Genomic DNA, 18,664 nt, shown 5'->3' with positions numbered 1-18,664 from the left:
AGTTAATCCACTGCATCAACTTCATAGCAATGAACAGTTAAAGTACATGTGCAGCTTCAAGTTATGGAGAATGCGCATTCACCGTATGCATGAACTTCTGGATTGTAAGTAATGCATCACGGAAGTAAATGTGCAGTAGATCGTATTAGGAAATTTTCAGTAAGAGTGCAGTCGCAGTAAATGTCTACTGCGCATTGGCAGTTGTCTCGCGTAGTAAAATTACTGCGTTAAAATTACTGCAAGAAATGAATGCAGTATGCCATGCTGCACTACAATGACAGAGTGCAGTTTTAATGCGTTGCAACCCTGTATAATAACTGCCAAAGTTTATCCCCAACTTGGAAAATGTAGGTTTTGTATTACGCTTTTATTTGATAGATTGGTTTCATTTCAGCATGGCATACTGAACTGATTTTTTGTATTGGAGGCCTCTGGTCTGTTGGCATTCACCATTTTTAGAATGAAACATACAGGTTTCACCGCCTTATAATGACTTCCTACATGGTATACTGAAAATACACACTTCTGTTACATGTACAGATGACGAATAAATGAAACACCTTCATAAACATTACTAAGGACACAACAAGAAATATCACAAATCAGGACCTAGTAGTCTAAAATACATAATATACATCTAGCTATATTTTCAACTCACCATGATATCAGAAACATTTGTGACATATGTCAGATCACATAAACACTTCACATTCTTAACATGCTGTCAAAGTTACTCATCATGCTTCATATTGACAGCGGATAATAGACAGTTTGAGCAAGGAAGGTGGGAGGTAAATAAGTTGGAGTCACAAATTACAAATTATCAACTGCCTTCAATATTTACTGTAATAAGAGCTGCCTATCTTTTAGTCTGTCTGTCTGTCTATCCGATGCCATGGTTGAAAGTTGGCATCGTGACCGCACAATGAACACTTTTTTTATTGTGCGGTCGTAGATTGTGCCTTTGCATGCTACTGCCTGCGCCAATCATTCACCTTATAAGAGTTTAGAATAATTGTACACATACTTATTCTCTGTACTTTATTGCCAATACCTGACGATCTTATACAGCACTCAAAACTGCCAGAATACTAGTGGCCATAAAACTCAACATTCGACATAGCCAACGTTTCAATTGAATCTCCAAGCATGTAGTACAGTATCATCAGATTAATCATAAGGTCACGCCAACTAATCCTTAGGGCTTTTCTGATTTTTATTCGCTTTCCCTTCAATGCATCAAGTCTCAATCAGGCAACAGATAATGTAGGTTTTTATGTTGAAGATTATAATACAATGACAGATGTTGGCTGATAAACTGTAAAACTAAAACATCTATATAACGCTAAACTCGGATTAAATAGCAAGGAACATTGAGGTTATTATATTCTCATAGCGGCTGCATGGCAAGGAGAGGAGCGAAGTGGGCACACAACTTCAGCGATCAGCGCTGATTGTTGCAGATTGTTTGAAACAATAGTATAGCAGCATTCTCACTTGTTTGTTAATCACCTATTTATTTGGTGATATCATAGCTGTAAACATAAAAAGCTTATCTTGAATTCCAAAATGAAGTAAGTTCAATTTACTATAAAATAATACTATGTATTATATTTCTTATTCATTAATCACAATATTGTTAGAAACAAATGAAATACAGCAAAAGACCAAGCTGATTCTTTTCTAATTGCAGCTTTGAAGTTATGCTGACCTGGGCCATCTACAAATATAACAATATATTTAATAACTATTTCAGTTGTTAATTTTGTGTACATTCCTTATGATGACTATGCAACATGGAGCTATCTCGCTTTTCTTCTATTTAGAGGTTAGTTATACTCTATTACTTCTAGTTGCTAGTCAGTTAAACTACTCCTAGTTGTTAGTCAGTTATACTACTCCTAATTGTTAGTCAGTTATACTACTCCTAGTTGCTAGTCAGTCGTACTGCTCCTAGTTGTTAGTCAGTTATACTACTCCTAGTTGTTAGTCAGTTATACTACTCCTAGTTGTTAGTCAGTTATACTACTCCTAGTTGTTAGTCAGTTATACTACTCCTAGTTGTTAGTCAGTTATACTACTCCTAGTTGTTAGTCAGTTATACTACTCCTAGTTGTTAGTCAGTTATACTACTCCTAGTTATTAGACAGTTATACTACTCCTAGTTGCTAGGCAATTATACTGCTCCTAGTTGTTAGTCAGTTATACTACTCCTAGTTCTTAGTCAGTTATACTACTCCTAGTTGTTAGTCAGTTATACTACTCCTAGTTGTTAGTTAGTTATACTACTCCTAGTTATTAGACAGTTATACTACTCCTAGTTGCTAAGCAATTATACTGCTCCTAGTTGTTAGTCAGTTATACTACTCCTAGTTGTTAGTCAGTTATACTACTCCTAGTTGTTAGTCAGTTATACTACTCCTAGTTGCTAGTCAGTTATACTACTCTTAGTTATTAGACAGTTATACTACTCCTAGTTGCTAGGCAATTATACTGCTCCTAGTTGTTAGTCAGTCGTACTGCTCCTAGTTGTTAGTCAGTTATACTACTCCTAGTTGTTAGTCAGTCATATTAGTCCTTATTGTTTATCATATTGATTTCAGCTCTTGCCCTTTTAATGTCTAGTCCAACTGTTTTGCTGACTGGTGAATGTCAGCACCTAAATTTTTTATAACAAACAACATAATAATAAAGTATCATAATACTACAGTAACAGTTGGTCATAATTAACATTGTCTTCAAAAACATGAAAATGAAATCTATAATTTGAGTAAATGGTTGCTAAATTTTATAACATGTTTTTGATTTGTTTTTGTTCCTTTATTGTCATTTTAAATTTGAAGTTACAATTGGAATTAAAATATTTAATTCCCATGTTACACAAGGACTGCAAGTCTGCTTCAGATCATATGATGGTAATATGTATTTAGTGATTACCGACACTATCACTATCAACACAACAGCAATCTATAAATTGGCTTTGGAATTGTTTAAATTTTTTACGCCACTAAACTAGCGATACCAAATATTACTATGCAACATTTTTTACATTAAATAGTTATTTCAAGATCTGTATTGAAATTTTTATTCAAGTATTTAAAAACAAAATCATTGATAACTTTTAGGCCCAATAAAGGTCAAGGTGAACAGTATTATGTATTGAGTAGGATTTATAGAATCATGATGTTTGGTATTATACACAATACGAAGCGGCTGTTACGCTATTATGGCATATAGGCTATTCTGTTTGAAGTATATAATGACATTATCATCGCAATATTATTATCTTCATTGAAGTTTTTATTCAAGTATATAACAGAAGTGTCTATAATTAGTAGACATTAAAAGCATCCGCAATAAAGATTAACTGATTAAATCAACTAAAAGTTAATAAAAAGATTACTTAATACAACAGAGTTCAGTGTTTTATACTTAATACAACAGAGTTCAGTGTTTTATACTTAATACAACAGAGTTCAGTGTTTTATACTTAATACAACAGAGTTCAGTGTTTTATACTTAATACAACAGAGTTCAGTGTTTTATACTTAATACAACAGAGTTCAGTGTTTTATACTTAATACAACAGAGTTCAGTGTTTTATACTTAATACAACAGAGTTCAGTGTTTTATACTTAATACAACAGAGTTCAGTGTTTTATACTTAATACAACAGAGTTCAGTGTTTTATACTTAATACAACAGAGTTCAGTGTTTTATACTTAATACAACAGAGTTCAGTGTTTTATACTTAATACAACAGAGTTCAGTGTTTTATACTTAATACAACAGAGTTCAGTGTTTTATACTTAATACAACAGAGTTCAGTGTTTTATACTTAATACAACAGAGTTCAGTGTTTTATACTTAATACAACAGAGTTCAGTGTTTTATACTTAATACAACAGAGTTCAGTGTTTTATACTAATGATTTTTTTAAAGATTTTTATCAACAAGCACAAGAGTGCAAAATTATTTCGCACACATTGATATTCTGATATATACCTCAGCAGAAACCTCTAGTATCAGTGATGTGGTAGGTTCGTCATAAACTGGTTTATATGCTCGAATAATTATTGTCATTAGGAGTCATGGATTTACAATCCTCCCCATTGGTTTAACAAAGAGCAGAAAATTCTTAAATAGATCACAAATAAGATTACTGGTTTAGACTAGAGTAGCAGCAGATGACATTACCTTGCTTGTTTAAGAGAGATATTTAATAGAGCACATAACGAGTGACTGGAAAATATTGAGCTATGTCAGAGCCACTGACAAGAAATTGTCTTCCCTCTAAAGGCTCTACATCCTTGACATAGCAAGCTCCTGGATAGTACTCTGATTCATGTAGGTTAAATCTTGTCATTCCTTCATCTGAATAACACAATGCTATGATTAGTTGTAATAGATATAATATAAAATATAAATAAACTAGCAGAATGCTCGGTATTGCACGGGTATTAAAAATCAGCTTATAAACAGTGACAGGTAATGTATGTAGTTGCCCGCCACTTGCCATTAGCCTGACACATTGCCAATAGCTAATTTGAGAAAGCTAGTGTTGCGAAACTTACTAATAAAAGCCGTGAGAGCAAGCTTTAGTGTCATTGTGCCGTAACACATAATGCTATGTGTATTTTCACCCGCATAGCGACATACTGTATATTGCCCAATGAGTCCATCAATATTGCGTAGCTTGTGGTAGCGTAGCAAGTGGCACGTGGTGCGTAGCAAGTGGTAAGATATTTGCCTGGCGAACGGGAAATTCTGGGATCAATTCCAGCATGAAATGGACATTTTGTTTCTAAATTTTAATAGCCATATAGCTATAGCCTATAGCTGGACAGACCAAACTACACACATGCACACACAAACTTTGAGATTTATATAAATTGATATACAAATGGTTCCCTATCTGGAAAATCCTATTAATCAATCAACCAATCATACCCTGCTTATCAATAATATGGTTATAGCACCTCACTGCTAGGTATCATCTCTTGTATTATAGTTTTCATGTTTTATCATGACTGAAAAGGAACTTGAAGCTGGCTCCAACTTTCATAGTAATTGGTGTTAAAAAAGGGTTACAGTTAAGTAGACATAACTCATCTCAAACCTCTGTTGCGCTCATCAATAAAAGCTGCTTGACTAGCCCACATGTTGGCATTACCTGTATCTGATTTATATCGATTGGCAATATCCTCAACTTGATCCTTGAGCTTTTGTATCTCAGACAGATTGCTGGTGCTGGTCCCAACACCGAGGTAAGGCTTGCTAAGTGTCAGTGTATCACTGCTAGTTTTGTAGCCTGTGTTCATCGGCTTGTGCAAATCAGAGTTGCTGGTAGAGTAAGAGGCTGATATGATAGGCGATTTAGGTTCAGCAGACGCGGCTTTCATTACCTCATCTATTTCCTGTACAACATGTATTTCAGATCAACCATCATATACCACAAATAATAGTCAATCACTTTCTGACTGTTAATATATTTAGAAGGCATGCACAGTTAAGAGGTAATGAAGTAGTAGGAAGTATTGCTGCCTGATACTGGGTTAAAGGCAGCAAGATATATTAGCTTCTAATAATAACAGTGTGAAGTAATTACTGGACGATGTGGGATGGCTATTATATACAGTTTCAAGTTCTCCTGTGAGTTGATACACAATACACTTACCTTGGCTAAGATATCCTTGCACAAAAATACACTAGGAAGCTTGATGAGCGATTATGCAATGGGAAAAATGATTCTTACGTAATATTATATGCTGGCACCTATAGATAATTAAGGCTGAGCACATACCTGCAGACCATTCTATGGACCTATAGATTATTGAGGCTGTGCACATACCTGCAGACCATTCTATGGGCCTAAAGATTATTGAGGGTGTGCACATACCTGCAGACCATTCTATGGGCCTATAGATTATTGAAGCTGTGCACATTCCTGCAGACCATTCTATGGGCCTATAGATTATTGAGGCTGTGCATATACCTGCAGCCCATTCTATGGGCCTATAGATCATTGAGGCTGTGCACATATCTGCAGACCATTCTATGGGCCTATAGATCATTGAGGCTGTGCACATACCTGCAGACCATTGTATGGGCCTATAGATAAGTACACTTGTAGATTTCTGAGTGTAACAATAGATTAATCAATTTAACAATAAATAATTGCTGAGTGTACAGCCAATGTTGAAATTGTATGTTGGAAAGATTATTGTTATAAGAAAACACTGTAAATCAATTAATTTGTTCCACAATCCAATAACCTGTGATAATTTTAAAAATACCACGGATAAGTGTAAGTGGAGATAAAATCAATGAAGCACATGCTAAGTGAGAGATTTAAGAAATAAATTAATATAGAAATAGCTGACAAAGAGAGGTTTTTATAGTTACTTTGTACTAGAGACATGCAAATGCATAAAAAAGTTTTCTAATAATAGAAAGATTATGTTAGACATTTGTTAAAATTTGTTAACATAACGTTAAGTTTTACCTTGGTCAAACTCTTTTTAAGCATCTTAACATCTTTTGCTTTATTACCAACCAAATTTCTCTGACCGTTATAGGTAAGCAGCAACTCTGTAGATTATTAAAATTTCAAGCAGTAGGACAAGCATTGCTGACTAGTAGTGACTACTACAGAAAGTTTAGTAATAGAACTGAATATTCCAGAACATTTAGCAAAATCTAAAACAAGTTCGTGTGCCAGTTTTGTCTAAAACCCAAAAATAAATGATAATATGCAGGTTTGGTGATAGAGTAAGTCATAGAAGTATACCATGTATCTATAGAAGTACACCGTGTATCCATAAAAGTACACCATGTATCCATAAAAGTACACCGTGTATCCATAGAAGTACACCATGTATCTATAGAAGTATCCTTTATATCCTGCTCTAATTTAGACTAGCTGAAATTTAAACCAACTCAGTTTATAGGTGTGTTTATTACTTTTACTTTGTAAAATTTTTGTGTTTTTTCATTCTTACATTTAACCTTGGTTATTTCACGCAAAACCGAAGTACTTTGACAAATTTTTCATATTTTCTGTTTTTAAATAACTGCAAGTGTGGCATCTAATATATGCCCATATTTCATGTCTAATGTTGAATATTCTGAAGCAATGTAAGTAGATGTTTGATTGCAGTGAAAAATCTTTTCATGTTCTCATATGTCATATACGGAGTTCGATTGAAATTAGAGCCTAGGATGTGTTCATGTGCATAAAATGCATCAATATTGCATCACCTTGTACAAATTGAACTAGATACACTTCAGCACAAAGTATAGCAATAGTGACTGAGTATTGTTGTGTTTACAAGAGGCTAAATGGGATCAATGGTCAAGCAGTCAGGTATCAGAGCAATGTACCCCTAGTCTCCTGTTTTTTGTGGTGGTATATATAGATAGTAGCCTAATGCAGATCACATTGTAAACACATCAATGGCTTTGAACAAACCTATAAAGTGGCACATCAAAAAATGGAAGTTGAAAAACAAGTAAAGTATTGGACATGTTAATGCATACCAAATTCGGTTGTCGGGTAGGTAGAATGGGCGATGTCCCTTATTTCAGATATTTCAGATATTTCAGATACTCACATGAATCTATGATTTCCATTTTTGTAATGGATTCAAAAAATGGATTCACGGACTGCAACTTGATTATAGATTTTTATAGCAAACTACGGTTTAGTTCTAATCACCCAGTTAGAACTGGAACATAATTCAACATAGTTTTTGATTTACTGACTATATCAGCAAGGGAGATAAATCCAATCTCTGCAAGCATTTAATATTGAGCCGTTGTTTTTGTTTGGTGCAAATTGAGCTACAACCTCCTTGCAGTTCTGATTTCTGCTTTTTAATGCGCGTGGGTTTGCCTTCTTTGTCTGTCTTTTGTCTGTCTGTTTATCTGTCTACCTGTTTGTCTATCTACCTGTTCGTCTGTTTGGCTGTCTGACTGTTGGTTCGTCTGACTGTCTGTTCGTTTGTTTTCCTGTCTTTCTGAGTGTCTGTCTGTCTGTCCGTCTATCTGTCTGTTCATTTCTTTTCCTGTTTGTCTGTTTGATTGTATGTCTGATTATCTGTATGTCTGTTCATCTGCTTGGCTGTTTGCCTATTCATCTGTTTGTCTGTCCATTTGTCTGTCTGTCATGTCCAAGCTGTGGTAACGTCTGATAAATGTTTACTTCACTCTCACCTTGTCAACTAGTCGCTGGTGCCGAAGCTTGTCAGCCTGCTGAAGAGTGTGCTCGAACTTGTCCTTCCTGCTGCCAGAGTAATAGTCTTTAGCCTTGCCAATTTGACTTTCTTCCTGCTCCATATCTGATCTTACTTTTGACAGATTTCGCAACAACTCCTCCTGCTTTTGAACTAGCTTGCGAGCAGTTTCCCTCTAAAGTGAGCAGTAAAAGGTGTCTAAGAATGAGCAGTAGAAGGTGTCTAATAGTAAACAGTAGAAGGTTTCTAAGAGTGAACAGGTAGAAGGTGTCTAAGAGTAAACAGTAGAAGGCGTCTAAGAGTGAACAGTAGAAGGTGTCTAAGAGTGAACAGTAGAAGGTGTCTAAGAGTGAACAGTAGAAGATGTCTAAGAGTGAACAGTAGAAGGTGTCTAAGAGTAAACAGTAGAAAGTGTCTAAGAGTGAACAGTAGAAGATGTCTAAGAGTGAACAGTAGAAGATGTCTAAGAGTGAACAGTAGAAGGTGTCTAAGAGTGAACAGTAGAAGGTGCCTAAGAGTGAACAGTAGAAGATGTCTAAGAGTGAACAGTAGAAGGTGTCTAAGAGTGAACAGTAGAAGATGTCTAAGAGTGAACAGTAGAAGGTGTCTAAGAGTGAACAGTAGAAGGTGTCTAAGAGTAAACAGTAGAAGATGTCTAAGAGTAAACAGTAGAAGATGTCTAAGAGTGAACAGTAGAAGATGTCTAAGAGTGAACAGTAGAAGGTGTCTAAGAGTGAACAGTAGAAGGTGTCTAAGAGTGAACAGTAGAAGATGTCTAAGAGTGAACAGTAGAAGGTGTCTAAGAGTAAACAGGTAAGGTATGCACTGTTTAAGGAAGTGAAAAAAGTGAAATTATGTTTACAGATTGTTCCCAAATCAATTTAAACATTTGTTATACTTATGAAATGACTCATATCATTTTTGCCATCAATGAACTTATATTTCTTTTTAAGTCTGTTTAAACGCTCTTTAAGAACAAGATAACACAATTTTACATCATCTCAATGGCTCCATGGGATTATTAAAATATACTGCAGTCAAAGCAGTATTGCCTTGAATATAAAGGAAAAAAGCAGAGGTACATGTATACAACTAAGTTAAATAAACTTATTACACACCTTATTAAATTTTTAATATGTCCATTATTTAACAATTTGCCAGATTGACTCGTTAAATTATTTTTAACGTTTCACACAAGTTGTAATTTGATTCAGCGAGTTTTAAATTTTTTTATTATTTATTTTATAATTACTATTGCACATAAGCTAAATACTTCATATAACAGGATGATCACTTGGCATTGTGTCAAATTAAATGATTATGTTGTATTTACATTTTACTACTTTATTCTATGACTCGACAAAGTGTCACATCATCAAAAAAATTTTATACTGGAGTTATAATAAACATTTTTGAGACAATATATGTTTTGAATGTCATATAAAAATATAGCGCTAAATTATTGTGTTGATTTATAGAAACAACTAGGTGAATGCTCGTCGTTGAAATAGATTTATAGAAAGAGTGATTAAGGCTATTAAAGAAGTCAAATAGTTCATCATATTTTATATAGCAGGTCTATAGAGTGGCTGCATTACCAAACCATTTTATTTGTTCTCAACTTTATTTCACTAAAAGTAATAAATAAAATAAGATCACTTGCATAATTGCTGATTAATATAATAATAACGCTAGTCTACATATATATATATATATATATATATATATATATATATATAAAATTGAATGTTTGGCTAATTAAGAGCGATTGGCTAAAATATGCACGCTTGCAGGCTTGCACGCTTGCAGTCTAGTGAGTCGTGAGAGATCATGATGAGATAAATGTATGATTATATGCACAATTACTCTGAAGGGTGGCAAGGTGGTTGCTTGATTTAGACGGAGTGAGTTTGGCTTTGCATCTGTGTATCCAAATCTACGGGTTTGATTCCTGTGAGGTGCAATCTTTTTTACTAACACTCTTAGCTGGCTTTAGATAGACACATCTCTTATTATAGTAAAGATTAAAATATTAGCTTAAGTAACTAGCTTAAGTTACTGAAATTCATTTGGTAAAGAAACTTAGTCAGTGGCAACTATATTACCTGCTACTATTTATAAGCTGTTGTAAATCTTGAGCGAATATGTAGCATAAGAAGCAAGATATGTTTTTCAACAATATGTTTTAGCTATGTCTCGAACTTTCAAATATATTAATTATGTATTGGCCGGACACAAAAATAAACCAACACTTTCATTTAAAAGTTAGAATGGGAAATGTATGTTGAATAAAAATAAATTTTCTATGCCAAAACTCTTTTTAAACGCCGTGCAACGCCGGGCATTCATCTGGTATAATAAATGAAATTTATGAGTATAGCTTTATGACTTGACGGAATGCACATCAGTTTCAACTTACCCGAAGGTGGTTTTTTACATAATGTAAGCCAAGATTTGATAACACAGGCTGCAATGGCTCCAATATCAGTCGATAGTCATTTATGTGTAGACTGTGACTTACCTTGTAGTCTTTCAATGCCTTGTCATTTGTAAGGTGAGAAAACATGTTCTGGCTCTTTGGAATAACATAGCTGTTGGCCATCTTGCTTAAAATAGACTTCAATACCTGTGAATATGGCACAGACAAGTGTCATGCAAAGATATTTCCCGTGAAACGAGTGACTGATAGCGAGATACTTCTCTCATGTCAGGCAGACAGATTTGAGCTCTCAGCATCTATTATGTATTTGCTTTTGATTAGCTTTTAAACTTTGTTTCTGTTTTGAGGCATTCATAGGCCTGTGGTTACAACAATGTTTAGGTGCGCTCAACAACCTCTAGCAAATATTGCTGGTCAGTTCTTCCGCAAATGTTTTCTTGCTTTTATCTTTTTCCTCCGAATTAATTCCAATTGTAGTTGGAATAAGGATTGCTCAACTGCTGGTGCAAAGCAGCAGCTCAAACATAGATTTTTGCTATTACAGCTGTAACCTAGTAACTTTATAGTTTAACAACTTGTGAGGTAAAATGAAATACATTTGATTTGAACTTAAATTTTGTTCTACGAGCCAATACCGACAAAAGCTAATCAGTCCGTGTGGAAAAAAATAATAACATGGGAATTTAAAAAAGATGTTCGGGATATTTAAAAATGATATACTTGACTGGATAAGAACCAGCATTCAATGAGCAGGCTGATGTTATGTTAATCATTTATGTTTAAACTGCTTAAAGCCACTGAAGATGTCAATGAGCAGACAATTCTCACTAATTAGGAGTGGTTTTATTGGTCTTTCAAAAGATATACACGTACATGTAGGTAATTAAAAATTCTGATGTAGTGATGTTTCGTAAACAAAAATAGTAATATTTTAGATTTACTTGCTTGGTAAAGTAAAATAGTGAGTATGCTACATGATGTTTAAATAAACTACATGCACATTAATCATTATAATAATAATAACAATGATAATAGTAATAATAATAATAATAATGATAATGGTTATGGAGGCAGATGATATAAAACAATCTGAAATGAAAGCTAAGATCAAGAAGGAATACATTCACAGGCTTATGAAAGTGCTGAAATCAAAGCTGACTGCTGGAAATCTCATTACCGCTATCAATACATGGGCTGTGTCCTTGTACAGATACGGAGCAGGGATTATTCAGTGGACGAAGGCTGAGTTACAGCAACTGGACAGAAGGACGCGAAAACTGATGACAGTGCATAAAGGTCTTCATCCCAGATCTGATGTAGATAGAGTATATGTTGAAAGAGACCAAGGAGGAAGAGGATTAATGAGTGTTGAGGAAACTGTGAATTACGAATGTTACAGTCTGAAAAAGTACACAGAAGGCAGCCCAGTCGAATTTATAAGAACAGCGGGTAAGATCATAAACACCAACAGTGAAGATGGACGACAAGACTATAGAAACCATCAGAAAACTGAACGAAAGCAAAACTGGCATGATAAGCTAAGGAACGGACAACATCTAAAACAGACAGAAGATCAAGCAGCAAAGGAGACATGGCAATGGATGAAGAAGGGATGTCTCAAACGAGAGACTGAAAGCCTAATCATTGCTGCCCAGGATCAAGCATTAAGAACCAACTATAGGAAGGCCAAAATAGAAAAGTCAACAAACGATCCGAAATGCAGATTGTGCAAACAGAAAGATGAAACAGTGTCCCACATAGTCAGCGAATGCAGTAAGATTGCACAGACAGAATATAAAAGGCGGCATGACAAAGTGGCAAGTGCAGTGCACTGGAGCATATGCAAGAAACATGAGTTGCCCCACACAGAAAAATGGTACGACCACCGTGCAGAAGCTGTATTGGAGAACGAGAAAGTGAAGCTGCTATGGGACTTCAATGTGCAGACAGACAAGGTTATTGAAGCTAGAAGACCAGACCTGATACTAATAAATAAAGAAACCAAACAGTGTCAGGTCATAGACATAGCAATACCTGGAGACACAAGGGTAGTACAGAAGGAAGATGAGAAGATTGGTAAATACAAAGAGCTTGGGTTCGAGATAAACAGACTGTGGAAGGTGAAGACCGGCGTGATACCAATAGTAATTGGTGCACTCGGAACAATATCAATGAGGCATATAGCATACTTGGCGGAGGTGGGAGTGAATATGTCTTTTGAGACTATACAGAAGACGGCCATCTTAGGAACAGCTCACATTTTGAGGAAGGTCCTCTCTTAGTGGAGTTGAGGAAGATGTTGGATCCTTTGGCCTTTTGTTAAGACCCGGACTCAACATGGACAACAACCAGTCACCTACCACCACACGACTGTGAAGAAAAACTTTTACAACCGTAATAATGATAATAATAATATGATTAATAGTCTAATGTTGATGGCCTAGTGGTTTGGATTGAAAAGTTGCTTAAATTTTTAGTAAATTTTTCTATAAAATGTTTTCATTCATAATTTAACTGATGTTTAAGCAAGCTATGTAAATATATACACAAAAACGAGCAAAATTCATGCCATAGAATCACATCAACTTGTAGTTTAATTAGTATGTAATTTCTAGATCAAATAGAGCCTACTAGTGACATTTTTCAGGTTATAAAATATTGAGAAAGGTATTTGAGGTCCCGGGTGATGCCTTCGTGTCATTCATCACATACAGTGTAATTAACTGAACGCGCACGTTGCCAAATTTAAAGCTAATTTTTAATATACTTTTGTAGCTGGGTATAGGTATAGTTATAGATATAGTATATATATTATATAGATATAGTATATATATTATATAGATATAGTATATATCTATGATGTGTCGTGCGTAGTGCGTGGTGCGTGGTGCGGGGTGCGGGGTGCGTGGTGCGTGGTGCGTGGGGCGGGATGCGTGGTACATGGTGCGTGGTGTGGGGTGCGTGGTACGTGGTGCGTGGTGTGGGGTGTTTGGTGTGTGGTGTACGTGTGTGGTGCAATGCGTGTGTGCATGCGTGTGTGTAGGCTGGTTGTAGCTGTTTGGCAATACTACAACATCAGCTAAAGCTAGACCAGGATTTGAGCATTTCTGATTAAAACTGCTTTATCTTAAAATTCTGCCTAAGAATTTGGCATATTGTTTTGGAACCTTTCTAGACGTTTTACAATGCACCCGCATATTGCTAAGTCTAGAATTTATTTCTTAGCCATGTATTCTTTATAAGCTAATGTATAGTACCACCCGTAGTTGAGATACGGCGGACCTTGCTAAACACCCATCAATAGTAAGTGTTCATCATTAAGGAGTCGTCTCTCTCTGCAATATTTTTACAAATAAAGTCTGCAAATGGTTTTAAACAAGGTATTCAGTGGTTTTATGTAATAACAGATACGAGAGATGAATAATATAACAAGCTATTACTCAGAGAGAAGTGCGCAGAAATGTACAGTGTGCAGTATGTGCAGTATATATACACCGCATGCGAGCACTGATAGCAAGGATAAATAGAATGAGTATATTATTAAGCTTTCACTAGTTGAGCAACTGACTAGAGCATTAGATGCTGCATGATTTAACCTGCAGTCGTGTGCCAACTGCAGTCATTCGTGTGCCTGCTGCAGTCATGTATTTAAATATTGCACTTCATTTGCATGCTAGCCTCAGCTTTCTATTTTCTACTTAATACCTGCTACCTGCTATCTGCTACCTGCTATCTGCTACCTGCTACCTGCTACCTGCTATCTGCTAACTCCTACCTGCTAACTTTTACCTGATATCTGCTAATGACTACCTGCTACCTGCTAATGACTACCTGCTACCTGTTAACTCCTACCTGCTACGTGGGGATGCTAGGCCTATTTGTTTTCTGTTACTTGACTCGAGCTTGCTCATTTTCCTACTGGTCAACTTCCACTTTTATCATAAAACAGTAGTAATTAAACAAAAGTTTTGCGTGCCACAACTTTATATGGAAAGTTTAATATATGTGGTATTTTTGATATTTGAGTATATGAAATGTTATCAGAATCCAATTGTTTTAAAGGTTTTGTGCCCAGCTACTTAAACCCATCAACAGTACTAATGTTAAACTGAACATCACTTCATTAAATGCTAGATTTTTTTTTACAGAAACTTTTTTTTAAATTCATCCATAATTCACCATAACACAGGTTCAATTTGTGAAGGCATGAGCTGAGGTGAACTCTAAAAATTGCTGCACACGCTATACAGTGTGCATGATTACACACGATTGAAGTATTTTGATTTGGTCCTAACTTGATTTCACCAGCCAGTGCTGAAAAATGTAACTTAGCTTTCGTGGAAAAAATAAAATACAACAAATGAAATAAAGTAATAACATGGAATTTCTATAGTATTTAAAAATGAGTTCTTGTGATATAAGGGTGTTTTAGATATAAGGCATTAGGTTAAAATCTTACTGTATTGTTATACAGACAAATCTTGCCTTACAATCACCGCTATATCTCAACTTTTTGTCATTTAACAGAGAATTGGACTAACCACTCGTCTTGATATAGCCTACTGTATGATGTAATTTCTAGTATATGACGTCCAAGAAGTATCAAAGCATCTTTTTTGATACATCTCAGCGTTTTGTAAAAAAACAGCAAAGAAGCCAGTATAATTATAAAAGAAACACAAATATAACACAAAATACATAAATCGAGTTGATAAAAATTATATCTAATGTAAGTTATAGTGAGTTACACCACATATTAATATTACTTACTCTATAACCAAACTTACACATTGCAGAGCCTACATTTCTTTTCGCGTGTTGTTAAGCGATAGAAATTATAACGATAAAAATGATAACGATGGAAATGATAACGATAGCAATGATAACGATAGAAATGATAACGATAGAAATGATAACGATAGAAATGATAACGATAGAAATGATAACGATAGAAATGATAACGATAGAAATGATAACGATAGAAATGATAACGATAAAAATGATAACGATAGAAATGATAAAGATAGAAATGATAACGATAGAAATGATAACGATAAAAATGATAACGATAGAAATGATAACGATACCAATGATAACGATAGAAATGACAACGATAGAAATGATAACGATAGAAATGATAATGAGAGAAATGATAACGATAGAAATTATAACGATAGAAATGATAACGATAGAAATGATAACGATAGAAATGATAATGATAGAAATGATAACGATAGAAATGATAACGATGGAAAGGATAATGATAGAAATGATAACGATAGAATTGATAACAATAGAAGTGATAACAATAGAAACCTTTTGATTATTACTTTATTAATAGAGGTTTTATTTACATGAAATTCACTTTTCACATTTAGTCATTTTCTTTATTTTATGTAATGCATATGTTTTAATGCTATATGTAATAACCTGAAGTGTTTATCGTTTTATTCAGGCTCAATAGCGAATTAGTTAAAATACAACGTGTTCTTATAAAAATTTTTGCTCCAACGCATGACTGTTTTGACATACAAAGCAAACATCCGTATGAATTAACATAGTCGGTCGTTGAGCAGTAGTCTTATATATTCTTTGTCCAGTTATATATATCATAGACAGGTTCTTTTGGTTTGATAGCTAGTTTCTAGCTGAAGGTGTACAGATGTTATTATATTAGGCAACACAAACATGCCATGATCTGCGAAGCAGACTTCAAAATAAACTGATTTACTTGTTATTTCAAGAGGCATGTATGAACATATGTATAACTTTTTACTAGCATTCGTAATCATCAACAGAATGGTGTTCATCATTACATGCCAAAAGACAAAATATTGAATGAAAATACAGAAATCAGGAATTATTAAGTGAGTTGAACAAAAGTGTTTTAAAAGTTGGTAATTTAATAGTATTGGTACAAATTATGATAGTGAATTATAAGTTGTAGTAACAGAAAAGCTCATAAACTTAAACATAACATGGTGCATGCAGTATGTTGGCGTAACGGTTTATTGTAATTAACATGCACATGCACGTATGTGCAGGCTGTATTCAAGGGTTTGCAAAACCTCAATGAACACTTGGAATGTGTTAGAATAATTGAATTACTGTTCAAAATGTGAGTACTGCACTATGAGTACTAATAAGAAGATGCTGGGAGTACCTACCTGCTGTTATAAGGATGAGCTGAGAAAAAATGGACGAAAGCTGCCCGAGTAGGCACTCATCTATCCCAAGATGCCTGCCGCGCTGCTCTTATATATGTATGTCTGAAACACATAGTGTGACCCCAATTAAGGGAGCGGGTGAATTGCAAGATAGGATATTGGGTATAAATAGCAATACACCCAAATAGCAGTTACCTTTGGCACTACTATAGGTGCCAGAGGGTAAATTAGCTATTCTATAAACTGGGAAGGCTAAAGAGAGTCTGGCTGCAAATCTAAGAGATGTTTATAAATTAAATCAGCGGGATCTTAGTAACACTATGTAATTATTACATGTAGTTTGTGCCAGCACTGTGAACCTTCTCTTGAGTTTTTGACCTGGACTGACAGACTATCAATTCTTGCAAATCTATATTTTACTACTTTGCATGTTTTTATACGATTATTATGCTCATAGAGAAAATGGTAAGTTGCTTTTATAGAAGTTTAAGTTGATGAGGTCTGCGGGTTCTGATTATTTATTATATAGGAATTATTCTCTTTCCACCTACCTGTCTGTGGTGAGTTTTGTGCACTTAGACTGCATGCTGATCATTTTGCTGATAGCATATTTGGTTTCTTTTTCTGGAACTTAACTGGAACGCTACAATTATACATGCCCAGCCATTGGTCCCCTTTTGTGATCTTTCACTGCGGTTTCTTGCTACTGCACTAAATACGGTAACTGTGATTTTTGACTGCGGTCTCTCACCGCGGTCTTTTATTTTGTTCCCAACTGTAGTCTCCGATTGTGGTCCTCAACTCCGACTGCCCAACCGAAGTCTCACAACTGTCCCTTTGACTGGTCCCCACTTGTTGTCTTCAACAGTGGGCTTTGACTATGGTTCCTGACTGTGTTTGCCAACTGTGTTTTTGATAGGTGTCTTGGACTGTGGTGCCTAACTATGGTCCCTAACTATGGTCCCTGACTATGGTCCCTAACTATGGTCCCTAACTATGGTCCCTGACTATGGTCACTAACTATGGTCCCTAACTATGGTCCCTAACTATGGTCCCTGACTATGGTCCCTAACTATGGTCCCTAACTATGGTCCCCGACTATGGTCACTAACTATGGTCCCTAACTATGGTCCCTAACTATGGTCCCTAACTATGGTCCCCGACTATGGTCCCTAACTATGGTCCCTAACTATGGTCCCTAACTATGGTCCCTAACTATGGTCCCTGACTATGGTCCCTAACTATGGTCCCTAACTATGGTCCCTGACTATGGTCACTAACTATGGTCCCTAACTATGGTCACTAACTATGGTCCCTAACTATGGTCTCTAACTATGGTCCCTAACTATGGTCCCTAACTATGGTCCCTGACTATGGTCCCTGACTATGGTCCCTAACAGACACTTGTGGATAAAAAGATAAAAAAGAAATTTTGATGCAAAGCAAAGTAACGTACACAACATCCGCAGAATCTAAAAAATCGGTAAACTAGAAATCCTTACAAAATCCTCTTCTTAAATAGTCTATCAGTCCAGAGCAGACCTAAAAATGTTTTTTTCTTGAACTTCTCTGTCGCTTTTCAGGGATTCTCTTCTTACTGATGATCTCAACAGGAACTATCCTCTCTTGGACAATGTGAAATTAACATATCTTATATATATAAATATATATAAGTTATATATATATATATCTTATATTTCTAAAATATCCTAAAAGCTATATTTTATGTACAACCCTTGGTAGGAATTTTATTGAAATAATAATTCAACTTTATTTTTCTCTCTCACCAATGGCCTGCAGTAGATAAGTTGATGATCATGAAT

At 35.2% G+C, this 18,664-nt stretch overlaps 2 protein-coding genes across 2 annotated transcripts; one reads left to right on the top strand and one right to left on the bottom strand.

Moving 5' to 3' along the window:
* Nucleotides 1-1,383: 1,383 nt before the first annotated feature.
* LOC137391746 (uncharacterized) lies at nucleotides 1,384-16,894 on the bottom strand. Its single transcript, XM_068078280.1, has 6 exons — nucleotides 16,842-16,894; nucleotides 10,756-10,860; nucleotides 8,215-8,409; nucleotides 5,174-5,417; nucleotides 4,198-4,374; nucleotides 1,384-1,720 (listed from the first exon to the last, which is right to left on the bottom strand). Exons 2-5 carry the CDS (start codon nucleotides 10,834-10,836, stop codon nucleotides 4,220-4,222), a joined length of 675 nt encoding a protein of 224 aa, XP_067934381.1. The 5' UTR covers nucleotides 10,837-10,860; nucleotides 16,842-16,894; the 3' UTR covers nucleotides 1,384-1,720; nucleotides 4,198-4,219.
* Nucleotides 11,733-15,214, top strand: LOC137390700 (uncharacterized). The gene is made up of 2 exons (XM_068077023.1): nucleotides 11,733-12,434; nucleotides 15,149-15,214. The coding sequence occupies exons 1-2, from the start codon at nucleotides 11,733-11,735 to the stop codon at nucleotides 15,212-15,214; spliced, it is 768 nt and encodes a 255-aa protein (XP_067933124.1).
* Nucleotides 16,895-18,664: the final 1,770 nt, after the last annotated feature.

The sequence above is a fragment of the Watersipora subatra genome, chromosome 3 (assembly GCF_963576615.1).
Source record: "Watersipora subatra chromosome 3, tzWatSuba1.1, whole genome shotgun sequence".
NCBI lineage: Eukaryota > Metazoa > Bryozoa > Gymnolaemata > Cheilostomatida > Watersiporidae > Watersipora > Watersipora subatra.
This window is presented reverse-complemented; position numbering and strand designations above follow the sequence as displayed.

Bases quoted from the DNA above. Each gene is read 5' to 3' on its own strand.
- LOC137391746 (XM_068078280.1), bottom strand. From the start codon at position 10,836: ATGGCCAACAGCTATGTTATTCCAAAGAGCCAGAACATGTTTTCTCAC. The intron at 8,410-10,755 runs GTAAGTCACAGT...TGCTCACTTTAG, and splicing joins AGGCATTGAAAGACTACAAG to AGGGAAACTGCTCGCAAGCT. The intron at 4,375-5,173 runs GTAATGCCAACA...TGTGTTATTCAG, and splicing joins TCGATATAAATCAGATACAG to ATGAAGGAATGACAAGATTT.
- LOC137390700 (XM_068077023.1), top strand. From the start codon at position 11,733: ATGGTTATGGAGGCAGATGATATAAAACAATCTGAAATGAAAGCTAAG. The intron at 12,435-15,148 runs GTCAGCGAATGC...ATTGTTATACAG, and splicing joins ATGAAACAGTGTCCCACATA to ACAAATCTTGCCTTACAATC.